Raw genomic sequence first — 20,753 nt, forward strand, 5'->3', positions numbered from 1 at the left:
TAATATGTAAGAATTTAATTGTATTATTTAAATAACATAAAAAAGTTTAATTAGCTTTTATTAAAAAAATTATTTTGATTTATAATATTAAAAAATATTTTAAATTAATATTATTATATATAATTTATCGATTTTATTTTAAAATAATCAATAATAAAAGTAAATTAAATAACCCACTAAATCATTTATATATAGATAATCATTCATTATCAAGGAGTTTAAAAAACACTTAAAAAAAAAAAAAAACAAAGAGTAAATAATAAAAAGGCTTTGCCAACGCTTCAGTGAGCTAATCAATGATGGGGCATGCTCAACCTCACAGTTCCACCTATTTATTTGACATCTATCCAAATTCCAAAAGAAGACGAATAAACGATGTGGAGGGCAAATATCGAGAACAATTAATTAATTAATGCGCCGCAGTATCAGTGGGAATGCAACTAATTACGTAATTGAGCACAATTCTAATTAAGTAGGACGTCAACTGCACATCTTTTGCATGAGGTAGAAATCAGGATTGGTCAAAATAGTATACAGCTATTGAATTTTCAAAACTAATTAAAAAATATTCGAGAAGATATATATATATATATATATATAAAACAAATGCTGAAGATCAAGTTAGAAGTTGAGAATGAGAATGAGAATCGTTAATGCAGTTCTAACCCAAACAACTTTAAACTTGCCACGATGTAAATAGACATATATATTTTGATGATGGTGAGCTTGGATTGTTTGTGCAGTAGCAATATTGGGTGAAAGCGTAGCGTATGAGGTAAAACCACTCAGGCCGGGCCACAAGGGGTCGTTGGCTTTTTCGTTGAGGATCATTTTGGCCCTTTGCGCGGGGTGTGGAACCCACCACCACCACCACCTTCCATTTCTTTTTTCGTTTTATTTTTGTTTAATGTTTTTATGATGTGGACAACGTTGGCGGCCGAATGCTGTTTTTAATTATTCAGAGAGAGAAAAGAAAATAGAATCCTTCTCCTTGTAAATCATAATTATTATGGTCCTTCCTCCCCTCCTCCATAATAACATTTTTCCTATTTTTACTCTTCAGTGACTCTCCTAAGTAAGTATTGTCGCTTCTGTCAATTCATCAGACAAACCTGTATATATATATTTTTTTTCTTTTTTGGTAAATAGACAAAGCTATATTTGTTTTAAGTGCCATTGGCATTTAACGCCCTAACACCTTTTAAATTATAAACGAAATACTCTCTCTCTCTCTCTCTCTCTACATATGTATTTCCATTATTAAAATGGAGATTAGAATTAAGGTGCCTATATATATAGATACATGTGTATGTATGAGATAATTTTTACTCGAATTATTCGAAATTTTAAAAAGCCAAAAACTGTGAGAGAGAAATGATGGAGCATCTTGTAAATTATTATATGTGGTGGTGATGCCAGTAGGCGTCACTGTTTGCTTTTTGCCGTCTTCACTTGTAGCGTTGCAGGCATGTTGAACGTGCTCTGAAGTTTCAACCCCTTAAGGCCTAAATTTTGTCATCTTTTTCTGTTGCTGGTATTCTCCTTGTCTCAGATTTTTCTGGGTGGCAGAGGAAATTGAGGTTTTTCAGCTCCTGATCCAGTTTATTGTAATTTTAGATTTTTAGTTATTTGCACAAATTCGTTTCTGGGATAAGTTTTTTCTACTTGGGATTTGGTCCACTGGTAACCAACCTATACATACAGGTGTAGGTGAAGAAAATCAAGGTACTGAAAACGTGGTGATTTTAGTTTCTGCAACTGCTGGTTTGCCGCTTTCAGGTTTCTTCTGCCTCTCTGTTTATTTTTTTATTTTTTTTTATTAATTTTTTGATCATCAGCCTAGCGATTTCGATCTTTTAAATGGGTAAATTTCAGTTCTGGATAAGAAGGGGCTTTTGAGTGAGAAAGTTCGAATCTTTTATCAGGTAGTAAGTGGATTTGTCAGATGTATTGAGATTTCTCCAAGGTTTTATATAGCTGAGCATGGTAAAAGATAGAGGAGAGAAAAAAAAAAAAAAAAGGGTATGTGAATTTTTAGAGTATAAAAATCAGAATCGCAAAGAATAGGAAAAATCGATTCGAGGGTAATTAAAAAATTTGAATCAAGGTTTGTGCATACGATCATGGAGAGACAGAGCAGTTGTCGGGCAACAACGGTGGAAAAGCAACCAACTTCAATTTCAAGTTGCCGAGTAATGGAGAAACAGTCAAGTTTTGGGAGGGCAATGGAGAAGCAGAAGAGTTTTCGTGGGCTTATGGAAAGGCAAAAGAGTATCCGCATAGTGATGGAGAAGCAGCTCAGCTTCATTGGTGGGGAGAGGAAGAAGAGCAAGGAATCTCCCGGTAAAAGAGGTGACTCCCAACTTCATTTGGCTGCTCGGGGAGGGAATTTAGTCAGAGTCAAAGAGATTATTCAGAATTTTGGCGACAAGGATTCCATGGATTTGTTGTCAAAGACCAATCAGGAGGGGGAGACCCCCCTTTATGTTGCAGCCGAGAACGGCCATGCTTCTGTTGTTGGGGAGATGTTGAAACATATGGACCTTCAAACTGCATCCATAGCTGCTAGAAACGGCTATGATCCATTTCATATTGCTGCAAGACAGGGTCATCTTGGTAAATTCTAAGTTTAGGTTGAATTTATTTGGATAAATATTCTACATAACTTATATTGTTCCCTCTGCATCCTGCAATTTATTGTAGACTGGCTGGTCATGTCATTTTTCCCTTTTTCCTAACCCATTTTTGTTTTCTTTGTTTAATTCTTTGCAGACGTGTTGAAGGAACTTTTGCATGTGTTCCCTAACTTGGCAATGACCACAGATTTATCCAATTCAACTGCATTACATACAGCTGCTATTCAAGGGCACGTTGACGTAGTGAATCTTCTTCTGGAAACAGATTCAAACCTTGCCAAGATAGCCCGAAACAATGGTAAGACTGTACTTCATTCCGCAGCAAGGATGGGGCGCTTGGAAGTGGTGAGGTCCCTACTAAGTAAGGATCCAAGTGCTGGTTTCAGGACTGACAAAAAGGGCCAAACTGCATTGCACATGGCTGTCAAAGGACAAAACGAGGAGATTGTTCTCGAACTGTTAAAACCTGACCCTGCTGTTTTGAGTCTGGAAGATACCAAGGGAAACACAGCATTGCATATTGCCACAAGGAAGGGCCATATTGAGGTGCTCTCTCGGTTCCTTATCCTTCAACCTTTTATTTATTTTTCTTTTTGTCACTATAACAATCTCTTGAAATATGTAATCCATTAGGTCAACCCCTTCATGCTTCCATTAATTTTAAAAATTATGTTTATAAATATGTTTAGTATCTGTGATTTTGTGAGCTTTATATGATGCGCATTTTTTCATTGCTAAAATTCAAAGTCAGTTGTGGTCAAAACAAACATATATGATTCTCATTAACCTTCTGAATTTATTTTGTTAATATTCTTCTTCTTTTCAAGCCACTGAAATTTAGCTTCATGATTGTTGTAGAACGTACGTTGCTTATTATCAATCGAGGGTATTAATATCAATGCAACCAACAAAAGTGGAGAGACGCCTCTTGACATTGCAGAAAAATTTGGAACTCCTGAACTTGTCTCCATTTTAAAAGAGGCAGGGGCAACCAAGGCTACAGAACAAGGAAAAGGCCCAAATCCCGCAAAGCAACTCAAGCAGACTGTGAGTGACATAAAACATGATGTCCAGTCACAACTCCAGCAGACCCGTCAAACTGGCTTCAGAGTGCAGAAAATTGCTAAGAGGCTAAAGAAGCTTCATATCAGTGGACTCAACAATGCTATAAATTCTTCGACCGTTGTTGCGGTTCTCATTGCCACTGTTGCTTTTGCAGCCATCTTCACCGTGCCTGGACAGTTTGTAGAGGAGAAAACAAAGGGAACTTCACTTGGACAGGCCCGTATAGCAAACAATGCTGCTTTTATCATCTTCTTTGTGTTCGACAGTCTAGCGCTCTTCATTTCCCTGGCAGTTGTTGTAGTCCAGACATCTGTGGTTGTCATTGAACAGAAGGCAAAGAAACAACTTGTTTTTGTGATCAATAAGCTTATGTGGTTGGCTTGCCTCTTCATTTCAGTTGCATTTATTTCTCTCACATACGTGGTTGTGGGATCAGATTCCAGGTGGCTTGCGGTATATGCTACTGTTATTGGTGGTGCTATAATGCTGACTACAATTGGTTCGATGTGCTATTGTGTTGTACTACATAGGATGGAGGAGTGTAAGTTGAGAAATATTAGGAGAGCTGAGAGTCGTTCTTTCTCCATGTCTGTGGCATCAGATCCAGAGATTTTGAATGGTGAATATAAGAGGATGTATGCACTTTAAAGGTCACTTTGAGGATAGGAAAGAAAAACAGAGGGACAGAAAGGAAGCCCTTTTGTTTCCCTGATCAGTCTCTGATTGCCAAGATTGAAGCTGTGTGTCACTTAACCTAAAATTATGAGGGTTAGGGATGCTGGTTTAGCATGCAGAAGCTGTTATTCAAGTCTCTTGCGTGTTTTGTATTCTTTTATGGATACTTCTGGAATAGTCCGTTGATTAACATCTCCTGTTCGATATTCTGTGGGTACAGCTCTCATTATTCGAATTTGATACTAGAGAAAAAAGGTTGCAAAACTCACTCAGATCTGAGGAGCAGAGGTTGCTGGCAATAATTGCCTGTGTAGTCAACTATTTATGTATGCGTTGTGCATGATCCATTTCATGCGCAAATATAGTAATGATGAAATATGATGTTTATAATGTTATCAAATAGCTGTTCTTTAAGAATTATTTTTATTTGGTGTATAATGTGATGGAATAAAGGGATTGAGAAGTCCAGTTAAAAATACTAGCTTTCGGGAAGATAAAATTCAGTATTCAAAAAAATAAATATAGTATAATTATTGCTATACGCTTACACGTTTAGAGAAACTGCAGACTCGTTTTCTCTTTGGGGTTAGGTGATCCCTAGAACCGTTTTTCTTTTTTGGTTTAGAAAAGCCAACGTGCTCATAAAAAGCTGGTTTGTTACATTTTCATTCTATGGCCATGTAGAATACCACAGCAAAGATGGTTGAAAGTGCAAAAGTTATGAGTGAAGCTACTGAAATGGCAACCAGGATTCCTTGGCATATATACATACATCAAAAGTTGTTGGAGGAAAATGCAGCTTGGAGCCAGATGACACTCCCATCTACCTTAAACTATCAGTGCTCCTAGTTTCTTGCTTCACGGGTTTCTCGGTGTCAGAGGAATAGCTGGAATGACGAACTTCGGTGGGGTGGTGATTGTTTTTCCTTGAGTTGTTGGTGGCAGAGTCAACACGGAGAGTCTTGCCTGAGAAGGAATGACGCACATGGATTCTGTGACTGTAAGATTGGGTGGAGGAACAACCTTGGACATTCACCATCAATATCACTTCCTTGTCTCTGGTGTCCTCACACCACCAGTTCTGTGGGATGCCATCAACAAACTCTTCCAGGGTATGAGATTCTTCATGATGCACTGAAACCTCTGCATAATGTTCTGGTTTTATCATGCCCGCTGCTGGTGTCACCTGCTTGCACATATGTGCATACATATTACACTCTTAACTAAACTTTCAAGCTTGTATATGCTTAAGTGTTACTTAGTTTAGTGTAAGCTTTAACAACTCTGTTTAAGATATGAAAACTAGGGTATTTACCTCAAGCCATCGAGGAAAGCCAAAGCAACCTCTTGGATGATATTCACGGTCTTCGCCATCCTTGATAGTGGACTGACCTTGACAGATGATTTTAAATATAGCAATATCCTTGGAACATTTATTTGTGATGCGGAGACTGAATGTGTCCTGATTTTGAAGCATTATGTTGTCCGTGTTGACAATGGTTTCTGGAACATAATATGAATCTTTCAGCAGAGACTGTATTGTCTCATTGCCTGTGAAAATTTCCCCAAATTCCTTTCTCCTCACTGATCTATCAACATAGCAAATTTGAACACTGAATTTGCACCTCACAGGTTTATGATCACTGTCAGTCACATCCATGCGTGCCTCGTACCTGTTTTAAAAAAGAGTCTCACAACATTATACAACAAATAACATGCAACCCCAACCCCGATTCCCCTCTCAAATAACATACTGTAATATTGATGAGACTACAGGGCATTCCAAGCTGCACTCTGCCACTGGTCCCGACCGGTTGTCTCGATATATTATTCTGTCACACCATGCTGGAATTCGTTTTTTCTCGCCAGAATCATATCCTGGAAAGACACCATAGCAAAAGTGACAAAACTTTAACATGCTCCAAAACCTCATTTCCATCTCTTATACACACTTGTACTAATGGATTCCTGACCAGAAATTTTAAAACTTCCTAACTCAGCATTATTGCTAAGTTGTATTACCTCCCAAACCAGGTTGGTGCCTTTCAAACTTGTAAGTGGGAGGGAATTTGATGAGGGCCTCACGCATTCCTTGAAAAACTCTGCCAGCTTTCATCTCTGCCCTGAGCTGGTCCTTTTCTCTCAGCCAATCAAAGCATCTTTGCGAAACAAAGTCCCTTGCTTCATCATATGATATGCCAAAAAGGCGGTAATTGAAATCACCAAAGAACACTACCATGTCTGCGTCAGTTAATTCAGGCCTTGGATCTTCAGAGTTGCCTCCCATAGCCTGAATCACCAAAAGGGTCAGGCCTTATAAGTATTAGCCACTGGAAGATAATGAAATTTTAAAATTGATATTGGATTTTTCTGATAGCAAGAAAACCACTAAATCAAACCGGACCAGGTTCATACATTTGCGCCACGAGTCATCTGAACAGAAGTTGAGACACCAGCTGCAACAGAGAGGACCAATGGCAAGCCAGAAGAATAAAGCAGCCATAATAAATACGTGGACAAGACAAGAGAGCAACACAAAAACAGGAATCGCACCATACCAGCCGCATTGTTAAGTAGTGTTGAAGATCTGTTGAACACCATGCTTCGATAAATGTGATCGAAATCAGCATTTCTGCGATTCACAGCTTCCAAATGTGCAGCCAAATGACAGTTCACAAAGCACATTATACGATCAAACACTCTAATTCTCAAACCTACACCTCCCTGGTTAAGAAGCAAACATGGATAAAATTTCGCTGAAAGACTCCCAAAAATGGACTGGTTTTCTCACTTTTTACTATGCAAACATAAGGGAGGCCAAAAATGAGCAATTTACAAAGAAGGAAGATCTGTACAAACCTTATTACCAATAGCACGACCAAAGCCGCATGGAACTGCTCCAGCATCAATATCTCCAACATGTGTCCTAAGATTCTTTCTTACCCTATACGGTAGTGGAGATATTAAAGCATATTATATAAGAATGAAGAGAAAATTTAATATCGTATCTATTTATATATATGTATGTACATATACTCACCAAAGAGATATGAGCAAGCCTGCTAGCTGCCTTGAACCCATACGTTCAAAAGTTTTTCCTTCTTCTAAGGCCTTCCCTATATTGTCCAGCCACCAGTGTCCAACAGAACTCCCTTCAAGTCCTACCTACAATGGGAATTAGGAATTGATAAATATGAAATAAAAATAAATGTGTAAGCCCTTTTGTTTTGTTTTTTGTTTTTATTGTCTTGAACCAAATACAACATCAAGAAAGGAAGTGAAGAGGGGATATATTGATATCCTTACAGTTTCTTTAGCCGCAGACATGGCAAGAAAGCCTGCGCCCATTTCTACTTCTTGCAACCCTATAACAACAATGCCAACATCTGGCACAGCAGAACCCAACCAAGACATAAGTGCATCATGGGAGGCTCTTCCTTGACCAACATTCCACGTTCCAATCAAAATTCTGACATTGTTTCTTCTGGTATATGTCTTCTCTCTTCCAGCCAATTCTGCTCGTAATATGTTATCAATGGGTCCTGGAGATGTTATGTTCCATCCACGTATACCACCGTGAGTAGCCAGGCTAAAAACATAGTTAGTTCCTACTGCCAACTTTATCACAGGACTACTATGAGCAACCCATCCTGCAATCAGCGTTCCATCCAGATCCATTACCTGAACAATCCCACTCACGTAGCCAATATAAATTCGTGTTCCAAATGTACAAAAGCATTGAACGGCACAAGGATGGGGATTGAAATCTTGAACTCGGTTCCCATTCCCATCCCACTGAATTAGTAAGCCATTAGTACATCCACTCCATATCATGCCATCTGCTGCAAGCACCAGAGCTTCAGTCCTCTTGGTATTATCTTCTACAAATGCCCCTGCTCCTCTAGTTGCAACTCTACGAACAGCGTCTGCAGCTCCCATAATAGCGTTCCTTGATCTCTGTAGAAAGCCCTGGGATTTCTCCTTCTTTGATGTGGAAACAAATTTGACCTTCATCTCATCTTCCACTGCAACCTGATCTTGCTGGACCGATGACATGTCCACTCGATTCTCTATCTGTCCTTCTATATTAAACACTTTAACAAGCTCCCTCGTACGAGAATCCCTGCGCATCACCATCTTTGAATATTTAAGATGAACATTATAGTTTCCTACTAGGTAATTAATGATTAGTGAGACGCTAACAAATATTTATGAGGACACTATTTCCCTTTACCATTGGGCGGCTGCAGGAATTATTTTTGACATTTTGTGTTTAATGACAGAGTTTCAGGAAGTCCATTTTGTTTGGATTCCTAGGGAGGAAAACATTCTAGCTGATTTTGTCTGTAGTTGGTGTATAAAGCATAACATTACTAGTCTTTTGTCTCAAAACTCCCTCCCTAGTAGTTTTTCTAACTTCGTAACCCAGGAGGAGTGTGGTGAATAGCCAACTCCCTGTGCCTTGATGTTTTCTTTGGGTTTTTTGGTTTATAAAAAACTTCTCCTTCAGCCTAAAAAAAAAAAAAGAGGATACTATTTCCCTGGAACCTGCAATAATACTGGAACAGTAAAAATTGGCAAACTAGAGGTTCTTAATTTGGCTAATAATTAATACCGGATGAATAAAATGTTATATATCACTATCCGGCAGAGAGGTACATAAGTGTGTGTGTGTGTGTGTGTGTATCACAAAATATAATTACACGGTATCTATAAAAAAGAATTAATGATACTTAATTATATATTAATGGAAACATACATACCACAATGAGAAGGACAGAGCACTAGCACACCAAACTTTAGCTCTACCATGATCGGATAATAAGCACTTAACATCTTGAGAAGAAATGCTACAAACACCGTTAACAGTGACTTTGTTCCTAAGGTCAATGTAAGATCTCTCCACCAGTAAAGCAGCCATATATCTTTCCTCGGATTTGAGAGAGAGAGATTTTTCAATGGATTCCCAAGGCCAGATCTTAATAATGCCACCTTCAGAACCAGACCATAGATCACCTGAATGGGATGGGATGAATCGATGAAACTAAGCAAATAGAAGAAATTTTAGAAATTGGTAATAAAAAAATAAATATAAAGAGGAGCAGCAGCATACCATGAGAGGTCATAGTGATGGCAAGAACAGGAGTGCGATGGGCCTGCCATGAAAGACCTTCCTTGAAAGGAGAATGGTCAGAAAGAGAAAGAGAAAGAGGCTTATCCATCCGCCAAGAGCGAATCTTGCCATCCTTATGGCCAGTCCAAACGAGGCGATTGCCATCATCAATCATCAAGGACATGACGGGAGGGGTGTTTGCGGATTCATGGAATGGAGCAGCGTCTTCATCTCCTCTCATCACTCTCCCTCCCAGCCCACTTCCTGGCTCATACCCTTCCTGCAAGTTCCACACTCGCACCCCCGACTCCTGACCTGCCCACAACTGCGTCTCCGTGCATGCGATGTTCCTCAGGAATTTCCCCACCTGCGTCTCCCTTAACGGATGGGGTCTCAGCTCCAAGCACGGTGGCCGTCCTGGATGCACTGCCGCGCGGGTTGGCACCTTGAAGATGCCGGTGCCGCCGCCGCTGCCGATGAACTCCGGAAGAGGTTGACATTGGTCCGCAGAACCCACCACGTCCATGCTAAGGCCCTGGTCGATCCTCTGAGACAGGTAGTCCTCCTCGTGATCGCCGGAAGCAGGGGCAGAGTTGCAGGAGTAGGGAAAGAATTCATCATCGTCGGAAGACGAGCAGTACCGATCGGCGTTGTTGTTGTTGCTATTGTTAATGTTGCTGTTATTACCATTGTTGTTGTTCCTGGGATTAATCTGGGCGTCGTCCAGGCTGTGCTTGCGGACCTGGTTGTGGCGCTTGTGGGCGGACGACCCACGTAGTTGGTGGGTGTAAGAGAGGGATTTGCGTGGTGGATGGGCGGAGGAGCTTAACCCCGCCAGAGCTTCTCTGTCGTCGTCTTCTATTCGGTCATCCATTATTATTAATAATATTAATATTTGCTATTAATTACCTGAGCCCCAGCGATGAGATCAACAAAACTAAATCTATAGCTAAAGCTGATTGCCTCTATTTTTATTATTATTATTATTATTTTTATATTATTTTATTTCCGTTTCTGTTTTGGTTTTAGTTTTGCAGGGAACAACAAAACCAGAAGAGAATAGAATAGAAGAGAAGAGAGAAGAGATCAAAGATCAGAGATCATCAGAAAGAGAGAAAGGAGGGTCCATGGGAGAGTGATCCGAGAGAAAGGAGAGAAAATGTAGCAAAGAAAAGGGCGGGGGCTTCTCTAACCCATACACGTACTTACATCTCTCTCTCTCTCTCTCTCTCACTCTTTGACTTATTATTCATTCATTCATTCATCCATTTATATAATGTCTATCTATATTTGCTTGCTGCTTTCATTTCTTTGTAATTGGTATCATCAATTCTCCTAAAAATCCCAATGCAACTCGCTCACACACTCATGTCTTTCTCATTATTTATATATTATACTTGCATGCATGTTGTCATTCTCAAAACACATTAATTAGTCCTCCAACAAAAATCTCAAAATAACTTAGACGCTAAGAAATTGAAGAGAGCTTTTTCAACTTCCTTATTAACAACCAAGCACTCACCTCCGTCTGTTCTATAATTTCTGCATGTTGTGTCATTTGAATAACTTTGTCCACATAATACTGCAATTTCCAACCTACAATATATTTCCGTGCATTTCTTTTCTTGTATATAAATGTTGACGCTCGCGACCTACAAATACCAAATACTTCCATGCATTTGTTTACCAATATATAAACGTGGGCATTAGCAATCTCCCAACACCGAGACTGATATACAGCAAACTTTGGACGTTAAGAGATTGTGGGTGTTGCAAACTTTCTATTCAGGAAATTGCTGATGCCTACGTTATAGTAAAGTCTACATGTCTCATAAGAAGATTATATATATATATATATATATTAGTCCGATTCTTATGAGGATACTAATTTAAGGAGATTTAAGTAACGTATATTTTGAAATACACGCATATCATTTCAAGGATACAAATTAGTGTTCTTAAATTAGTAGTTATATATATATATATATATACATATATACGGATGGTAAATCACTTCCTAATATTCCATGTTCAGGCAACACTAACACTAATTATGGCTGGTTCAAATTAATTAATCAAGGTTTGAATAAATAAAATGACATGATAATGATCTTGTCTTATTGCTCGTGTCTGTAAATAATTCATCTCATGATATCATAACAAAAATAGCGACATTAATTTGTCATTTGAACACCACCACTATGTCCTTGACGAGATAAAAAAAAATTGGTCAAGAAAATGGTAAGATTTGTAATTCCGCTGTTTTTCCACTTCAATTTACAGGCAGGAAGCCAGGAACTTGGGGTACAATTAATATTAGTCTCCTAAAATCGATTTAGTATTAATGACAAACCAGCACTCGGATAATTTAAATTCTGGGGGCGCAAAGGTCAGTATCATAAACAATTGAATCATGTTTACAATTGAACAACAATTAATTGCACATTTACAAAAGAAAAAATAAATAAACAAAAAACAAGAATCAATTCCCCGAATGTCAGTATTAAAGCCCCCCATATGATTCCGGTTCAACATCATGCTAATCTTCAATAATGAGACAAACAAAATTTCAATTGTCATAGAGAGGATTTCCTTAGACATCTCTTCCACCTCCCAATCTTCTCTCTTCCCTGTAGAAATTAATAGAATACATCGAACAACGCTTTTAGCAACTTAACGAAGTGAAAATTTTAAGATCAACAAAAGTAACAATTTCAAATAACATAAGCCATAAACTTCAAACTTTCTTGGTATAAATACAAACAGAATTACTTCTCCAAATTGATACTGTGCAGTTAATTTGATAGAGAGCCACAGCATTTCTAAATATAACCCATCCTTTTCACTTCCTATACTGCTCGAAAAATGTATTATTCAGTTCGACAAACGGGGTGCAGATTCGACTAGGAAAAATATTTCCTTGCAGACCATACCTTGCGAGGTCCCACAGCTAGTTCATTATCCATGATCAACGTTGCCTTAAAGCCAATGGGATGCAACACCTCTTCATAACTGCAAAGTTTGATGATTGTGTATACTGTTGTGAGTACAGATTAATCTCCATGAAAATAAGCACACTTCACCAGTAATATAATACGGTTAGATCATATCCCAAAGAATGGAGAAGAAAGTTACTCTGAAACTGACACGTTATAAGGGGGTCCACCGACATGGTCACTAATCTGCCATCAAATAAATTTTTAGTTTTATTAGGAGTAAGAAACTATTGAGACACAAGATTAAAAATTTGAAAGTCTTCACTTGATTAAAAACATGAATTATAAAGGGAGAAGGTCATATTTGAGAGGATGTTGCAGTGCCCATAAAAAACATGAAACCAGTGAGTTGGAATCGTATTTATTTGTCGAAGAAGAAGAAGATATGAAAATATAGAAAGAAGATGGCTACAGGAAACATAAGTGTTATGAGCTCCCCATCTGGTTTTAAGATATCCCGAATCTTCTCTGCCCATGTGGACCTCAAGTCTGGTTCAATAGCACAAAAGAACCTGTTCCATTAGGACGCGATCAGTCAAGGGATTCTTCTCTTGGACATGAATATACCAAATTTCAAAACCAACTTACGTATAATCAAAGATGAGATCAAACAAGTGAGTTGGATGCCATGTGAAAAAGTCCGCCTTTAAAAAGGTAAAATAACTTGAATTCGGTTGTGAGGATGATAACTGCCTTGTCATTTTAAACAGCAGACTGAAATGAGTAAAATTTGGAAAGGAATTTTTCTCCTTGAGTAGACCATATATATATATATATACACACACACACACACACATATATGCAAGTTTATAAAGAATCAGACTAGATGCATTGCCTTGAATGTACTTCATTGTGATACATGTGCTAAACAAATGGCCGTGCGTTTCAAGCATTAGAAGATATAGAATTCATTCTTGTTTTTTTCCTTCTGTCCTAAATCCTAAGAGATTCTAAGCTCAAATACACTGTAGCTCTCACCTCCACCGCTTTCTCAATGGCACTGTCTGATATGTCAATTCCAACGACGTAACGCTCAGGGCAAGCAATAGCTACAACATCATAACCCTGCCATGCGCAAAAAGTTTGCTGTTGAGAACAATGGAAGAAGCTAGAAAGCTATGGTGCTAGGAAATATGATTCTGTCAAACACTAAAACTTTTATTATACAAATGCTAACGTCTAGTCCTAGCTAAATGAAGAAAGGGACATGAGAGAGAAGATGAATAAATACATATGTGACCACATAGCTGCCTAAAAACTTGCATAAGGATATGTAAAACCTATTGACATAGAAGACAAACGTACATACAGTTCCACAGCCAGGGAGCAGAGCAGTCCCTCTGGGTAGGGAACCTGTTTCATGTAGACGTTTAAGAAGAGGGGTTGGCCGTCCTAAATCCCAAGGGATCAATCCTTGCTTCCAGCACTTGTCCCAACCATCTGATTCAATCATTGATATGTACTATACATAAAATTTCAGCATGAAAATTGTACTAGTTCAAATGAGAAAACGCGTAAGCAACCAGAAACACAAATAGCAAAAAAACGGAAGTATCTTGTAACTCAAATCTATAGCTAAAGCCTAATTTCAATAGGAGATTTCCCAATTAGATAATAAAAAGAAAATATCCGTTTGTTCTCTGCTGGATTATAAACAGTATATATAAACATTAAAAAAACATAAAAATTTCTCGCAAAGATCGCAAAACCCATTAAAGCAGACATCTTGAAAAACCAAATAAACATTTGGGTACCGTCAGCATCAGAGGCGCTGTGCAGAACTTGTTGCAACCTATCCACGCCACGTGGGTTGGCTCCAACTTTGTTCTGAATTCCATGCCCTTCTTCTTCATCTTCTCTATTCTTCATCATCCTCAATTTGACGATTGGAACCCTTATGGTTCTGGTTCTGGAGAGAGCGGCTCTGCTAATCCCAACGCCGAACACATTATTGGGTAACAGATACCTCATCATAATTAACGCATTTTTTTCCCTTTTTTGTTTTTTCGGTTTTTTGTTTTTTCTTTCTTTTACCAGAAAACGGCTTTGCTCCCCTACTATTTATTCATTTCAACTTTTACCACATAGTTATTGGGCTTACATGTAGCGAGAAGGGTTTTTTGGAAAAATGGCCACCCCATAAACTGTTTTTTGAAGAATAGTAAAAAAAAAATTTTTAAAAAAAGAAATTAGTCAATTTGAGGCAAAAAAATATTCTTGATCAAATTAAAAATTAAGCAATATGGTTTTTTTTTACCCTTTCCTTTTTCCTCTAAACATCCGTTCATGTTGACTTATCTCCCATGCACCGCTTACTCCTTGCATCTCATTTGCTCTCACTTTCCCTTTCTTGTATTTTCTCATTTCTAAAACTAAACTGAGATAAAAAAAAAAATTTCTTATTAGATGAAACTGAAATATGGGTATGTATTTTTTTCTTTTTTTTCTTGTATTTTTTGTTAGTTTTGTATTTTTTAAGATTTTTATTTAATATGGGTATGTAAGAAATTAGTTTATGAGCTGTTATATATGAGTTTAAAGATACTTAGATGACATATGGTTTGAAAATAAAAAAAAATTATATAAAATTGAAAAATCACGAAAAACAGTAAAAAGGGAAAAAAAATTTGGTGAAAAAGATAAACTTCCGCCATTTTCCTCTAGTTTGTCAGTTTCCGTAAGTTTTCCATCAATTTTCCGCCAGTAGGAAAACGCTATATTTGGCAACAAAAGAACAAAATCGACTTTTTTAATACAGTTAATATGTTTGTTTAGTATTATTCAAATTTTTATATATTTGTTGATTTAGTTTAACGTTATTCATTTAATTTTGTAGTAAAATGGAAGATAATGGTATTGTAATTGCGGTTTTATACAATAGAACATTGGTACGAAATAATGGTGGTAATTGGGAATATCGAAACGGTAAAAATATAATGGTTTCCGTTGGCAAGAGATGCACAAAATCAGAGTTAGAGGATGAGATTTTCAATTATATTGAGATAGATCGAGATGAATATTTGCTAAAGCTAAAATGGATATATGGACGATGTGCAGAAAAGTTAGATCCTACAGAAATACGCTGTGATAGGGATGTGAAATGCTTTCTTCAAGAAGTGAGGAATGGAGGGATGATAATGATGCGAAAGTTGAACATGTATGAAATGTTCATCAAACAGCATTTGCTTCGGATAATAGGAGTAATCTTCATTCTTTTGCTTGTCCTCCAATTGGCGTTCGTCTACCACAAGTTTCTAGTACTGAACCTATTCAGGCTACATCTCAGGAAATTATGGTTCACGAAACTCAGTTTAGAGATCAAGTTGATGTTCGTGGAGCCTAGACATCATTTACATCCACGAAGGAGTTGATGTTGGAGGTGACTATGTTGAATGGTTTTCTAATGATGAGGAGTATGAGCAATTGCATAATATTGATCATTATGAGAATTACAATGCAGCAGGGGATGATGTTGATCATAATGATGTAGATTTTGATTATGAGTTGCTGGACAATGATAATGATATGCATCCTGAAATGAACAATGAAGGAGTTGATGATATTAGGGTTCATCGTGCTATAAGTGACCACATATCATCGAGCAACAGAAGTGGTTCTATGGCCATATTTTCGTCAAAGTTCACTGGCCATGAGAGCATTGTAGTTGGACAATTATTTCGCAACAAATGTGACTTACAGAATAAACTGAGTATCTATTGCATGCATGAAAATAAAGAGTTTAAGGTGACACGGCCAACTACACAACGATATGAGATTGTATGCTTGGAAAATAATTGTAAATGGCGACTATGTGCAACCACATTTAAAAATGGAGAAATATTTGTTGTGAAAATTTTTGATAATGTACACAGTTGCTCGTTAGATATCGTACATCGAGAACATAAGCAGGCTAGTAACCAGATTATCGGGCAATGTATCAAATTTAAATATGAAAGGATTGCACGTGTTTATAAACCCAAAGAAATTCAACATGATTTTTTGCAGAAATATGGAATTAATATAAGCTACAACAAAGCATGGAGAGGTAAAGAGTATGCACTTAACAGTGTTAGGGGATCTCCAAAAGAGAATTTTGCTAAGTTACCTGCCTACTGTTATGAGCTAGTGTCGAAAAACCTTGAGACTCTTATATATATCAAAACAGACAATAATAACAAGGTGATTGGAGCAAGCATTAAGGGATTTATATCTCACATAAGACCCGTGTTAACTGTTGATACAACTACATTGAAAGGGAAATACAAAGGGTACATGTATATTGCATTGGACATGGATGGCAATAAGCAAGTATATCCTTTGGCTTTTGGCATTGGAGATTGAGAGAACGAGCAAGCATATACATGGTTTTTCCAAAACCTCAAGGATGTCATTGGAGATTTCCCGGATTTGGTGTTTGTGAGTGATAAACACTCTGCTATTGAAAAAGCATTACACAAAGTTTTTCCAATGCATACCATGCGCTATGCCCCTACCATATAAACATAAATATTAAAACGAATGGACATGCGAAAGATGAAACAATAATACAATGTTTCATGCTCGCAGCTAATGCATATTTGGTTGAAGATTTTGAGTTTTATATGGGACAAATTGAGGCAAAAAACAGTAGGATTGCCCAGTACATTCGATCATATGACCCTACAAGGTGGGCACGTTCTCTTTCTCCATGTAGAACGTACACTATCATGATCACCAATATTGTAGAAAGCTTGAATGGTATTTTGCTAGATGCGAGAGAGATGCCAATAGTAGCATTAATTGAGCATATATAGGATTTACTGCAAAGGTGGTTTTATGAGAGACGTACTGCAGGTGCAAAATTGACGAAGTCTGTGATTAACCATATAGAAGAGCAACTCAAACTCCAAAATTTGGAGTCTATCGGACTACGTGTGAAAGCCGTTAATATGCATGAATTTCTTGTGGAAGGTGGGAGTTTGAGGGGTACAGTTAATCTCCAATCAAAAACATGCTCATGCAAAGTCTTTGATCTTGATTAATATCCTTGTGATCATTGTATTACCGCTTGCAGAGAACGCAAAATTGCTCCTTATAGCATATGTTCTTATTATTACACCGCGGATGCATATCGTGCAGCTTATGCTGAGTCCATTTACCATGTGTTAGATGAAAAATAGTGGCATGCTCTGGATGACGTGACAATTCGTATTGTTCTTCCACCGAGATGAACACGTAGGCCAGCCGCTAGGCCGAGGATGCAACGCATACCATCCGAGGGTGAAGATGTTATTGGACGTAGATGTAGTCGATACGGTGGTGCTGGACATTATAGGTAGAGATGTACGAATCCATTGTCTTATGCTTCGAATTAGGAAGTTTTAATTTAGTGTTATGGTTTAATATGTTTTGATAATTATTTCATATCTTGGATATTATATTTTCTACTCGACGGTGGAAGATTTATTAGAATTTTTTTTTTTTTAGAATTTCATCCCAAATGAAAAGAGGCTTTTTGGAGTTGATTTTAAATCTTTAGTTCACATCTCATTTTATGAAATATCCAAATGATTTTGAAAAGAAAAAAATATATGTATCATTTTTTCTTTTCTTTAAAATGGTCATTGATTTTAAACGTCAATACATTTTTTGTTAAATCCATCTTCATCTTATATAATACTTGTCTCCACTCTCAATTTTTTTACCCCACTATTAATTTAAATAATCTATTAAAAATTGATTTTCCAAGTGGAGAAAATTACTTTCTTATAGGAGTAAATATTATTCAACAATTTTCGCTTGGAGGAAAAATTTTCCAACAGGAGGAAAATGATTTCCGCTTGGAGGAAAAATTTTCCGCTTGGCGGAAAATTATCTAGAAGCTTCAATTGGTTCCATATGGGATTTCCAATTGGAGGAAAATTTTTCCGACAAGTGAAAATTTTTTCAGAATCTGCAATTGAGCTCGTAATATGTTTGTGCATAATAGAATTCTAATAAATAAACATGGCACATTTTCTATAAGGTCAATTAGTTATTTTTACATCAATAACACATCGTTATTTTCGTTAAATGAACATTATAAGCCACCATTATATTTACAATTAAAAGTCTAATATAATAAAGAATATGCATCTGTAAACATGACAAAAGTAAAGAAAAATGCATCACCACCCAGCTCATAAGTTTAATTCTTTGTTGTAAGTTTTACTCTTTTTCTTCAGTAGGATATCCACATTCAACCATAGGAAATTTCCTTTTTCAGTTTGAAATAAGTTTCCTAAAGTAGGAACCAAATTTATCAATAGCATGATTATGAGTCAACTATCTAGTTTACAGAACTCACTTTCCAGATCACTCATGGAAGAAGAAAAAGAAGTACATACGAAAAAACCTAAAGGGAAAAAGGAAATCAATTGGAGCAATGAAGAAGAAAAATCTAAATGTATACCTTCATATATCTTTTTCCATTTTAAATGAAAGTTTTTTGCATAATATATTTATTCCACTTCGCTTTATTATTTAGCCACACGGAGCCTCCATTGAAGTAAAACAACATGAGGATTTTCGAATTTGCAAAGAGTACCTGGGAGCAAATAAGCATTGACAATAATAGCTTCCGAAACGCTACTCAAAGACAAGAAATTTTTTTCATAAATGGAGCCAATCATAATAGTGTTTGGAAGCTTTGCTCTTCTATATTTCTTCCTCAACTGGTTGATACATTCAGGCCTTTTCTTAGTAGTCCCATGTCTATGTTGCTCACTCCATGCATACAACATTCCACACATCCCCAATTCCCCGTTAATAGAAATAAAACTTGGCCAATCTAAAATCTTTACCTTTACCCATCTCCATAACCAAAAACCCAAAACAAAGGTTCAAATTTTGGATTTTTTTTTTTCTTTTCCCTCAATTTTCTCATCAACCAAACACCAGAGAATACATTGAAAAAATATGAAATTAAGTGTTAAAAAAAAAAAAAAAGCTCTGTACCTCCTGAGTGATATCAAAGAGAAGAATTGCTGTGGTAGCATCATTGGAATAAGTAGTAAAAGTCTTGAGGATCCGAGAAGCAATCCAATTTCAACTGGGTTGTTTGGTCTCTTTTCCATTTCCAATTTTGGGATCTATATCTTGGTCTTCTTCTTCTTTTTCTTCAGGGGATATTATAGATCCGGCATATTTGATGAATCTAAGAAATGGGTCCTCCTCTTCTACTTCCAAATCTTCAATGGCCATGCTAAATCCTTTTTTTTTTTTTTTTCACCGAGTTTCATATATAAAATTTTCTTGGATTAATTATCCTGCTAAAGAAAAATTCCAATATTACAACAGTTCATAAATAATCAACCATTAGCCAAAAAAAAAAAAAGTAGAGAAAGAAGGAATAAGTGGTTGCGGTGGCATCAGCACAAACGCAACCTGCGGCTGTGGCGACAACTAGCTTTCGGTGGTGACAACAATGGTGCAGATGCGGCGATGGCAATGGTGTTGGTGCTGCGACGACTGGCTTTTGGTGGCGACAATAATGGTGCAGCTGCAGTGATGACTAGCTCTTGGTGGTTATGACAATGATGCGGCTGCGATGACGATTGGCTCTTGGTGGTGATTGCAATGGTGTTTTTTGAAAGGGAAATTAGAAAGAGAAATTCCTAGCTAAGTTTTGAAAGGGAAAGGGAAAGAGAAAGCAAGAAAAAAATTAAAAAAATATAATAAAAGATATTTTGGTCCAAATGTGTTAAAAGTTGATTTTTTTTTTTAAAAATTTTTTTTGCTATTTTTCAATTTTGAATCTGACAAATAGCTACTTTTCAAAAAAACCCTTTTTGTTATTTGAATAAGTAATTTATGTCGACAAATGGGTTGGCTCAGTTTGCACACACACAAAGTTGGACGTTTTACATAAGCAAAAAATTAAATAAATAATAATAATTAATGTCTCTTAAAAAATAATTAATGAAAAACAAGACATTAATAAAGTGAATCTTTTGCGCTTTTTCTTTAATAAAATGCCTATTGGTATAATTGGTCGAGTGATTGTATTTAAAATTCATAATGTTTTAGAACAAGCTGAAACAAAAAAAAAAAAAAGAAATAAAAAATAAATAAAACATAACCATATTAATAGCAAATTAAGTTCTCTCGTTTGTATTTTTCTTTTTTTTCTTTTTTTTTTCCATTATTTATACTATTTAGCAATTGTAATTTTGGCTTCTTTGCAACTGCCAAGGGCTATAATTTTGCAGCTCATATACTTAGAAGGTGTTCTGCCTCAAAACTATTATC

General features: G+C 36.7%; 3 protein-coding genes across 20 annotated transcripts; 1 reads left to right on the plus strand and 2 right to left on the minus strand.

Moving 5' to 3' along the window:
- Positions 1 to 1,211: 1,211 nt before the first annotated feature.
- On the plus strand, positions 1,212 to 4,776 carry LOC107415683 (ankyrin repeat-containing protein At5g02620). Of its 12 annotated transcripts, none has more exons than XM_025073092.3 (5): positions 1,212 to 1,607; positions 1,705 to 1,779; positions 2,108 to 2,616; positions 2,773 to 3,182; positions 3,495 to 4,776. In XM_025073092.3, the coding sequence occupies exons 3-5, from the start codon at positions 2,124 to 2,126 to the stop codon at positions 4,347 to 4,349; spliced, it is 1,758 nt and encodes a 585-aa protein (XP_024928860.3). In that variant the 5' UTR covers positions 1,212 to 1,607; positions 1,705 to 1,779; positions 2,108 to 2,123; the 3' UTR covers positions 4,350 to 4,776. The 12 variants fall into 12 exon arrangements, with proteins under 12 accessions (XP_024928860.3, XP_024928858.3, XP_048323866.2 ...); XM_025073090.3 differs by having other exon boundaries at positions 1,212 to 1,580; XM_048467909.2 differs by having other exon boundaries at positions 1,212 to 1,534.
- Positions 4,777 to 4,882: 106 nt separating this feature from the next.
- Positions 4,883 to 10,822, minus strand: LOC107415684 (type I inositol polyphosphate 5-phosphatase 12). Of its 2 annotated transcripts, XM_025073086.3 has the most exons (11): positions 9,490 to 10,820; positions 9,140 to 9,392; positions 7,683 to 8,499; positions 7,417 to 7,541; positions 7,236 to 7,320; positions 6,935 to 7,100; positions 6,792 to 6,832; positions 6,399 to 6,666; positions 6,131 to 6,254; positions 5,692 to 6,049; positions 4,883 to 5,562 (listed from the first exon to the last, which is right to left on the minus strand). In XM_025073086.3, exons 1-11 carry the CDS (start codon positions 10,361 to 10,363, stop codon positions 5,200 to 5,202), a joined length of 3,474 nt encoding a protein of 1,157 aa, XP_024928854.3. In that variant the 5' UTR covers positions 10,364 to 10,820; the 3' UTR covers positions 4,883 to 5,199. The 2 variants fall into 2 exon arrangements, with proteins under 2 accessions (XP_024928854.3, XP_015879538.3); XM_016024052.4 differs by having other exon boundaries at positions 6,792 to 7,100; positions 9,490 to 10,822.
- Positions 10,823 to 11,851: 1,029 nt separating this feature from the next.
- On the minus strand, positions 11,852 to 14,531 carry LOC107415663 (probable thiol methyltransferase 2). 6 transcript variants are annotated; one of them, XR_007238720.2, is made up of 9 exons: positions 14,240 to 14,530; positions 13,795 to 13,925; positions 13,464 to 13,550; positions 13,074 to 13,174; positions 12,898 to 12,997; positions 12,625 to 12,671; positions 12,423 to 12,501; positions 12,262 to 12,343; positions 11,852 to 12,119 (listed from the first exon to the last, which is right to left on the minus strand). XR_007238720.2 is itself a non-coding variant. In XM_016024027.4 (8 exons), exons 1-8 carry the CDS (start codon positions 14,457 to 14,459, stop codon positions 12,066 to 12,068), a joined length of 807 nt encoding a protein of 268 aa, XP_015879513.3. In that variant the 5' UTR covers positions 14,460 to 14,530; the 3' UTR covers positions 11,852 to 12,065. The 6 variants fall into 6 exon arrangements, 4 of the variants coding, with proteins under 4 accessions (XP_015879513.3, XP_015879512.3, XP_048322674.2 ...); XM_016024027.4 differs by lacking the exon at positions 12,262 to 12,343 and having other exon boundaries at positions 12,637 to 12,671; XM_016024026.4 differs by lacking the exon at positions 12,262 to 12,343.
- Positions 14,532 to 20,753: the final 6,222 nt, after the last annotated feature.

The sequence above is a fragment of the Ziziphus jujuba genome, chromosome 1, assembly GCF_031755915.1.
Source record: "Ziziphus jujuba cultivar Dongzao chromosome 1, ASM3175591v1".
Taxonomy (NCBI): Eukaryota; Viridiplantae; Streptophyta; class Magnoliopsida; order Rosales; family Rhamnaceae; genus Ziziphus; species Ziziphus jujuba.

What these genes read in the sequence shown, in the direction of transcription:
- LOC107415683 (XM_025073092.3), top strand. Translation starts at nt 2,124, where the DNA reads ATGGAGAGACAGAGCAGTTGTCGGGCAACAACGGTGGAAAAGCAACCA. An exon ending in TGCAAGACAGGGTCATCTTG is followed by an intron (nt 2,617 to 2,772) that starts GTAAATTCTAAG and finishes AATTCTTTGCAG; the next exon opens with ACGTGTTGAAGGAACTTTTG. An exon ending in CAAGGAAGGGCCATATTGAG is followed by an intron (nt 3,183 to 3,494) that starts GTGCTCTCTCGG and finishes TGATTGTTGTAG; the next exon opens with AACGTACGTTGCTTATTATC.
- LOC107415684 (XM_016024052.4), bottom strand. Translation starts at nt 10,363, where the DNA reads ATGGATGACCGAATAGAAGACGACGACAGAGAAGCTCTGGCGGGGTTA. An exon ending in TGTCTGCGGCTAAAGAAACT is followed by an intron (nt 7,542 to 7,682) that starts GTAAGGATATCA and finishes TTCCCATTGTAG; the next exon opens with GTAGGACTTGAAGGGAGTTC. An exon ending in GTAGTCTCATCAATATTACA is followed by an intron (nt 6,050 to 6,130) that starts GTATGTTATTTG and finishes TTTTTAAAACAG; the next exon opens with GTACGAGGCACGCATGGATG.
- LOC107415663 (XM_016024026.4), bottom strand. Translation starts at nt 14,459, where the DNA reads ATGATGAGGTATCTGTTACCCAATAATGTGTTCGGCGTTGGGATTAGC. An exon ending in TATAACGTGTCAGTTTCAGA is followed by an intron (nt 12,502 to 12,624) that starts GTAACTTTCTTC and finishes CAAACTTTGCAG; the next exon opens with TTATGAAGAGGTGTTGCATC. An exon ending in TAGCTGTGGGACCTCGCAAG is followed by an intron (nt 12,120 to 12,422) that starts GTATGGTCTGCA and finishes TAATTTCTACAG; the next exon opens with GGAAGAGAGAAGATTGGGAG.